Source organism: Dama dama, chromosome X (assembly GCF_033118175.1).
Source record: "Dama dama isolate Ldn47 chromosome X, ASM3311817v1, whole genome shotgun sequence".
In the NCBI taxonomy this organism is placed as follows: domain Eukaryota; kingdom Metazoa; phylum Chordata; class Mammalia; order Artiodactyla; family Cervidae; genus Dama; species Dama dama.
Window position 1 is genome coordinate 164,342,367 of NC_083714.1, and position 8,865 is coordinate 164,351,231.

General features: G+C 46.1%; 1 protein-coding gene across 2 annotated transcripts in view; it reads left to right on the forward strand.

Annotated features, from left to right (window-relative positions):
- PRKX (protein kinase cAMP-dependent X-linked catalytic subunit) overlaps window positions 1-6,904 on the forward strand; it is a 56,752-nt gene extending 49,848 nt beyond the window's left edge. For both annotated transcript variants that reach the window (XM_061137005.1, XM_061137006.1), the window contains exons 8-9: window positions 666-815; window positions 1,808-6,904. In XM_061137005.1, the coding sequence (XP_060992988.1) occupies window positions 666-791 (126 nt within the window). In that variant the 3' untranslated portion in view covers window positions 792-815; window positions 1,808-6,904. The remainder of the gene's footprint in view (window positions 1-665; window positions 816-1,807) is intronic.
- The last annotated feature ends 1,961 nt before the right edge of the window (window positions 6,905-8,865 follow it).

An 8,865-nucleotide genomic window follows, 5' to 3' on the forward strand; every position in this document is an offset into this window, starting at 1 on the left:
GGTTGCCATTTCCTCCTCCGGGGGATCTTCCCAACCTAGGGATGGAACCCACGTCTCCCGCATGGCAGGTGGATTCTTTACAGGGTGAGCCACTGGGAATCCCAAGAACACTGGAGTGGGTAGCCTATGCTTTCTCCTGGGGTTCTTCCCGACCCAGGAATCGAACCGGCATCTCCTGCATTGCAGGCGGATTCTTTACTAGCTGAGCTATAAAGTGCAATAAAACTAGGCGTGCCTGAACGTAGCAAGCTTCCTGGTGCAGGCTGTCTCCTTGCAAGGTTTCTGCAAAGCTTTGATTTATTTAAAAAAAAAAAAAAAGAAAAGCAAACATACATAGTATCTGTATAGTGCAATAAAACTAGGCGTGCCTGAATGTAACAACTTCCTGGTACAGGCTTGATCCATGCAAAGGTTTCTGCAAAGCTTTGATTAAAAACAAAACAAATATAGTATGTTAAAAGTGTGATAGAACTCTGGGCTTGCCTGGACGTTAACAACTTCCTGGTACAGACTGGCAATGTTTCTGCAAAGCTTTGATTTGTTTAAAAAAAAAAAAAAACAGTATCTGCAAAGTGCAGTCACACTGAAGCGTGGCTGAATGTAAGATCACCCGGTGAACACAGTTCCCCTCTGACCACGGCGCTGTATCTTTGCTGGTCCCTCAGCCCCCCATCGTCCCCAAGCTGTGCGGTGAAGACGATACCTCCAACTTCGAAGCGTATCCCGAGAACGACTGGGCTTCTGCCCCGCCGGTGTCACAGAAAGAGCTGGATGTCTTCAAGAATTTCTGAGCTCGGGACTCCCCCGCCTGGAAGGTAGATCTGTATTTTATGTATTGATTTTTGAAATGTCAAGGCCTCTTTTATTTCATTCATTCATTCTATCACTTGAAAGTATGTCACAGTGTTAGTTGCTCAGTTGTGTCTGACTCTTTGTGACCCCGTGGACCGTAGCCCACCAGGCTCCTCCATCCGTGGGATTCTCCAGCAAGAATACTGGGGTGGGTTGTCATTTCCTCCTCCAGGGGAATCTTCCCAACCCAGGGATCGAACCTGCGTCTCCTGCATTGGCAGGCGGATTCCTTACCATCTGAGCCACCCAGGAAGCCCTGTATCAGTTGAATTCTGTTTATTTTTAAATTTCTTATATAGTTTTTTTTTTTTTTTTTTTTTTTACATATACATGTATTTCTTCTTTCTCAAATTCTTTTCCCATATAGGTTGTTAGCAAGTACTGACCAGAGTTCCCTGTGCTAGAACAGTGGGTCTTGGTGGGTTGAAGCACACTTAGATTGTGAGTCTGGGCCCCTGTAGATTTTCTTCATCACAAAATGTTTTGTCTGATGGTGAGGTCCTGTGGCAAGGTACCAGGAAACCGGGACCCACTTTTGTTTCTGTCATGAATCTCTTTTCAAATTGTGGACGAACTCGGGCTAGTTCTATGGAACCTCGAGAACCCACCTTTAAAAAAATCGTTTCAATATTACTTCATCCGGCGTTCTCGCTCCGTAGAAGTCAGGCTTGGGGGTCTTTGCCATAAGAGCGTGAAAGGCATCTTTGGCTGCTTTTGCGCTACCATTGTTTGTTCTTGCTGTTGAGATGACAGATGTTCCCCGGGTGTTTTGGAAACTTAACAAAATCCAGACTTCCCTGGCGGTCCCGTGGGTTGAGACTCCCTGCTTCCAGTGATGCAGGTTCAATCCTTGATTGGGGAAAGAAGATCTCCTCTGCCACACAGGGTAAGCAGAAGATAAAAAAGAGTAAACATTTAGAAAAGTAACCAAGCTCTTTGTTTTATTTCATGCCAGACACAGGGTGATCTGAGCCTGCCGGGACACACAGTGGCCCCCGCCATGGGTCGGGGTCGGCCCCCATGGCCGGCCGGAGGAAGCATCTTCTTCTTGGAGTGAGGATGTTTCCGCCTTTGTATACGCCCGGATGTGTATAAAGAGATTGCAGAGCTGTTGACGTTCGTGGCCCTGGAATTATTTAATCTACTGGAAATCGACTGCACAGTAGGACACTTTGAACATTTCGTTTGGTTGTAGGTTTTCTGCTTTTTAGCCCTGTGTGTTCCTACTGGAATATCTTGGTTTCGTTTTTTTTTTTTCCCTCATAGACTTGACTTTTTATGTTTGAGCTGAACTTGTTCAGATTTAACCACAAATTTTGTGTGTGTGTGTGTGTGTGTGTGCGTTTGCTCATGTCTGTATAAAAAAGGCGGTATGCTTGGAGCTCAGAAATTGTGTAGTGATGTACATGTTCCTACTTTCCAGAGATAATATTTATGTTTCAGATTTTTCTTTTTTTTTTTAATGAATCTGTTCTCTTGCCGGACACAATTTTAAAAGTTATGATATATGCATTTTTTATCATCTTATATGCATTTTATGGTTATATCCTATGACGGTCTGTATCCAGTATGTTTAGTGGTTTATGTTTGGCAGCCTGGGGTCTTGAAACCAGAATGCAAAGGAAGGAGATGTGAGTTTGAATTTTACTGCAAGACTAAGCCACTGACCGCAAATGCTTTTCGAGGAATTTTGTCTGTGGCGTTAAAAAAAATTTCAGACTCTGTAGGGAGATGGCTAGCTGTTCGTATTCCAGGTTCAATTCCTGGACCAAACATGCATGTCCTGACATGGAAGAGTCTCTTTTCAGCATTGGCTTGAGGAACTTAACGCACATGTTTTCCTTTTCCCCTTTGGTTTTGGGAAAAGCAAGGAACGGCAGGGACACGATGGAACCGTTGGACCCTTCCTCATTTCTGCTTGCTTTCACTTCTCCTCCTCAGCGTTCGCTGTGTTTCTGGTTTCACAGATACACCGGGCCTGTGCCGAACAAGCCTGGGGGAAGCTTTCCTTTTCCCTTTGGGCCCGAGGGGCGGGGGAGGACCGTGGACCCTGTGGATCAGGAACGCTGGGTGTTGAGCGTGTCGCCGTGGGCGAGGGTTGCTGTTGACGTTTGCGTCCCCCCAGGAGCAGGGCGTGGTCAGAGGCGCCTCACTCCATGCCTTCTTAACCCTCCTCTCTTGCTTCTGCTTTCTGATGCTGACCTTTGCTGTGAAAAACACCTCAGCGGGCTGTGCTTCTTCTGTCGACTCAGCTGGAAAGACAAGCGTGGCTCGGACCTGTTGTGTAAAATCCGGTCGTAGGGTCCAGCCAGGCCCTTCCCCGGCGGAGGTCTGTGCATTGAAGCAGTCGAGCCTTCAGTGGCTGCAGGGGATCACCCGCTAGACCTCCGAGACCCCCCCGACCCCCAGGCCCTCCCTGCACCCTCGCTTTCCCCGCGCGGAAAGGTTCAGCTCCCCTGCCCACAGGGTTGCAGGCGGAGTGTGCCCTCGGGATGTGTTGCTGCAAAGGGTTGGGTGCGCCCTCAGCTCTCAGCTGCTCAGGTCTCTGCAACTCAGGTATCCTTGGGTCACCTGGTCAGTTCTTTGCTGTCGACACTGTTTCTTCCTGTGCTGGGGGCCGGAAAGCTGCGTTTTCCCCAGCTTTTGCTTCCCTTGCTTCTGCAGGCACACCTAGGGGTGTGGAGAGCTGCTGTTTGGGAAAGTCATAACAGTTTTTTTTTTTAACGTAGCACAAATGTCAGGGGACATACACGTATATGTCAGATTTGACCAGTTGCACCCTGAAGAATGGATGCTTTTGAACTGTGGTGTTGGAAAAGACTCTTGAGAGTCCCCTGGACTTGCAAGGAGATCCAACCAGTCCATCCTAAAGGAAATCAGTCCTGAGTGTTCATTGGAAGGACTGATGCTGAAGCTGAAGCTCCAATACTTTGGCCACCTGATGGTGCAGAGCTGAGTCATTGGAGACCTTGATGCTGGGAAAGACTGAAGGCGGGAGGAGAAGGGGACCACAGAGGATGAGATGGTTGGATGGCATCACCGACTCAATGGACATGAGTTTGAGCAAGCTCCAGGAGTCGGTGATGGACAGGGAGGCCTGGCGTGCTGCAGTCCACGGGGTCGCAAAGAGTCGGACACAACCGAGCGACTGAACAGCAAGAAGCAACTCCTGGATCAGAAGACAAGGGGTGTGTGTGCTTGGAGGAGCTATGAAGGGAAATGACACCTATAAAAGCTTTGAGCCGAAGGTGCTAAATCACCCCCTTCTCGTAAATGACCTCATCTTCAAAGAGCAGTCCATTCCGTAGGCGAGAGTGAGTCCAAGATTTAAGTAAAATAAACCTTACAATGGGCAACTCATTAAAAATTTACTTTCAAAGGGTGCACTTGGACAGATGTTCCCAGAGAGCTGTTATTTTGAGTCTGTGCTTGCCCATCACCGCGCTCTTTGGATTAAACGGTGAGCCAGCTGGGACTGAAATTTTATCATGCCATTTCTGAGCTATTACGTCGTTGAATGTTAGAAGGTTAAATGAGCAGCGGGAACCTGCACAGAGATAGAGACCCATGAGGAAAAGCATTAAGTCTTGTGTCCTCTGACTGTAAAAATAAATGACTGTTATTTGGAGCCTTCTGCTTAAGAAAATACAAAATAAATGAAACACCTTTCTTGAACACAATACAAAAGTTGTAAATACAGACATTGATCCCGATGCATATTTTTTTGGCTTGGTTCTCCCTCTCCAGGATGTAATTTATGAGATGAAAATAGCACAAGAATGCATGAAAATGCGTTGCCTTAATTTTGAAGAACTATGCAGGGCAAACAAAGGTTCAAATACCATGGATGGCTTGCTGCTTTATAAAAACATGGTCGTTGACCATCAGCCATGCAAAGCAGATTGGAAAGGAAGAGGAATTTCAACACTGCCAGATGGGGTTCACCTCACCTTTGACACCCCTGGTGTCCATTTAGTCGTCGAGAGCTTCATGTGCTGGTGGCTGGGCCGTAAATTAAATGGGCTGACATCATGCAATGCTGGGCGTGATCAAAATGAGTCTTAAAAGACATGGACGGCTCACTGCCCTATACCACCAGAAAATCGTTCACTCCCTGGAGGCATTCTGTGATGTTGGAGTCTTGGATCAAAAATAATCAGGGTGTGCTAGGTTTTGAAGAAAGTTCACGACCACCGTGACAACATTCCTTACCGGAAAAGGAGAGATCTGTTTTTTGTTTGCTGCCGTTTGACAAGTTGGCAATATCTCCTTAAATGACAATACTCTTTAAGAAGTCTTGGGGCTCCCCCCACCCCATCCCTGGTGGACCAGTGGTTAAGACTTCACCTTCCAATGTTGAGGGGGGCGGGGTGTGAGTTTAATCCCTGGTCGGGGGAGCTGAGATGCCACATGCCTTACTGTCAGGAAGCCAAAAATATAAAGCAGAAGCAATGTCACAAATTCAGTTAAGACTTTAAAAATGGTCCTTATCCTCCCCTCCCCCGCCCCGAAAAAAAATTCTTATAAAGTCTTTAGGAAATGCATTGATTTCAAGAGGTGGATCGGGGTGGGTCTTGGTTTCCTCAGGGAAAAAATAAAGCCAGCCTGCTTTGAGAGCTATCTGTAAAAACGGAGGAGATAAAATGCTAGCCAGTCAGCATATGGCCCGTGGTCCCGGCAGTTGGGATATCCCACTCAGCAGTGATGTATCATTGGCCAGCAGTGGGAAAACAAATAAAAAACAGAAAAACCATGATTTCTGCTGGCGATTTGTCAAAATATGCAAAGGAAAAAAAAAATTAAAAAAACCAGTAACAGATAACCGGCGTGCACGTCACACCATCACGATGCTTTAAAACTCCTCCCAGTCTTGCTCCTCAAGCAGGTTTGGCATCACCTGTTTTTCACCGTCTCAGGCGCTGTTTGCTTTCCTTCTCTCCATCTGTACATCAAGACCAACCTGCCACCCCTCCAAGTCAGCAGAAGCGCCAGGCGGTTGAGTGATATGATAGGCACCCCACCCGGGGGAACCCTGAAGGCTGCGTTTACACTGTAGCTTCAGCTGCAGGAAAGATTGGAATTTTTTTTTTTTTTTTTGGTCCCTAGCCCTTTGATTTTGCATTACAAAATTGACTGCATCATGTAAGTCTTTCCGTCGCTCCCAATTGAGATTAAAATGAGGTGCCTGTCTTGTTCTTTTTTTCTTCCCGTGGCACCTCTGCCTGGCGCCGTATTCTATACCTGCTGAAACATCGTGTATACTGTACACTCCTTTATCAGATTCTGACTAATCAGTTCAGCTTGAGTGGGCGTTGCTGACTCACCAAGAACAAAAGAGAAAAAGCGATTGTACGATTGTCTTAAATAATATATTTGAGTCTGTGTGTGTGTCTGTCTGTGTCTTGGTGGAGGTTGAGTGGTGGGCGATGCTTCCACCAAGCGTCACGTTTTCATACCGAGCTTGTTCCTGCTGACCCCGTGTGGTCACCACCACACGCTACCCTTGATAATCAGAAAGGAAATATTCTGGAACCATTCCCTCTAAGTTATCGTGTCTGCATTCGTTTTCTGTTGATACTCTCTTTGATCTTCCGTGGTGGACTCCTGTGTTATTTAAATAAAACTCATGGCACATGTGTGTTTTTTTTTTTTTTTTTTTGAAACTGGGATCAGAACCATTTCTGCTCACCGGCTGCCTTTCCTGGCTCCCCGAGACGCTTTCTCTGGCTCTGCGGGGCGGTCAGAGGTTCCTTCTTTGCTCCAGGGATGAAGCATCCAGGGCTGGTGTTCCTCCTTCCTGCTCAAGTCATACCGGGAGCCCCACCCTGATCGTTTCAGCTTCTCAAGTGGTTTAAAAAAGAAAGAAAGAAAAAAAAAAAAATCCTGTTTCTACACGTCTCCATTCCTTGCACAATGAAAATCACTGTGATTTGTATATACATATATATATATATATACACACCCGGGGAAGATTTTACTGCTGTCTAATTTATGGAATGATACCATTGATTCCAGGTTCCTTTAATAAAACTTTGTATCTTTTAAGATAGAAGTCTGACTCCGGTTTGATTATTTGGTCATGGGGAAAGCTATAGGCTTCTCTGCTTGCATCTAGCCCCGGGTGTCAGCAGTCTTTTTAAATTTTTATGTTTCGCTGAGATGTAAGTGACCACAAAATTATCTTTGTTTCAGATTTACATATGTATATAAAGCAAAACAAACAAAAGGAAAAAACCCTCCTGTGCATCTCCGTAGTATCCATCCCCTAACGTAGTTACAAAGTGTTTTTCTTGTGCTGAGAACTTGCACACTCTGCTCCTTTGAAACGAGTTGCAGGTATATGATACAGCCTTGTATTTGCTCCTGCAGAGGGCCAGATGGCCAGTATTTTTGTAACATCCGTCCCCTTACGTAGTTACAAAGTGTTTTTCTTGTGCTGAGAACTTTCACACTCTGCTCCTTTGAAACAAGTGGCAGGTATATGATACAGCCTTGTAATTTCTCCCGCAGAGGGCCAGATGGCCAGTATTTTGGGCATTACCTGTGTAGTGTGCAAAACCAGCCTCAGGCAATGTGTACAACGAAGGGGTGTGGCTGTGTTGAAATAAAGTTTTATTTATACGAGGAGGCTGGGGGGCTGCCGGGTTTGCCGGCCTCTCATCTGCGGCCCTGTGGTGTCTTTACAAAGTCACCTTTGGAGCTCGTTCCAAGTGTGGCTTCGTCATTGTCATCACAAAAATATTTTAAAATTTCATTCTCCTCACTCGCTCACATAGCTTGGCTTGACAGCCGACTTTCCAAGTCACCTTTGCAGTTTGGTTAAAAAAAAAGAAAAAAATTGCTGCCTTTCTCACTGTAAATCAAACCCATGTGTGATTTTTTTAATACTTGAATCACGTTGTCGCAGCTGAGTGTCAGACATCACAGGGCTTCCCCGATGGCTCAGACGGTAAAGAATCTGCCTGCATTGCAGGAAACGTCAGTTTTATCTGTTGGTAAGATCCCCTGGAGAAGGGAATGGCATCCCACTCTAGTGTTCTTGCCTGGAGAATCGCATGGACAGAGGAGCCTCGCGGGCTACAGTCCATGGGGTTGCAAAGAGTCAGACATGAATGAGTCAGCACACACAGAACCCTTGATAACCACCATTTTACTCTTTTTTTTTTTAATTAGCCTTTTTAGATTCCACGTATAAATGAGATCATACTGTATTTGTCTCTCTCTCTCTGTCTAACTTATTTCCCTTAGCTTAATACCCTCCAGGTCCATTTCCGTTGTGGAAAAATGGCCGGATCTCCTTTTTTATGGCCGAGTAATATTCCATGGTATGTATCTTCTGCACCTTCTTTATCCATCCATCTATGTACAGACGCTGAGGGTGTTTCCATATCTTGGCTGTTATGAATCATGCCGCAGTGGGCACGCGACTCCAGATATCTTTTTCCAAATGGAAATCAGACCCACCATGAGATATTAACTCACACCTGTCAGAGTGGCTTTTCTCGACGAGACGGGAGGTGACAAATGTTGGTGACGATGTGGAGAAAAGGGAACCCTCGTGAACCGCGGGTGGGAATGTAGACTGGTCCAACCTCTGTGGAAAACAGCGTGGAGGTGCCTCAAAAATTAAAAGTAGAAGTGCCGTTGTGGTGCTGCTCATTCATGTCCCACTCTCCGTGAGCCCATGGACTGCAGCCCGCCAGGCTCCTCTGTCCACGGGATTCACCAGGCAAGAACACTGGAGTGGGCTGCTGTTCCCTTCTCCAGGGGATCAAGAACAACCATGAGATCCAGCAGTTCCAGTCCTGTGCGGACGCTATGATTTAACATATAGAAACAGGATATTCTCCTCCCCCTGTCTCCTTTAAAGAAATTGAGGCTGAGGAAAGACTAAGTTAGTCATGCAACGTCTCGTAGTTAATAAATCGTGGAGCTGAGATTCAAACTCTTATCTGATCCCTGCTCATTCCATTGTACCACACATCGCAATAATAAAAATGTTAGAACAGTCGT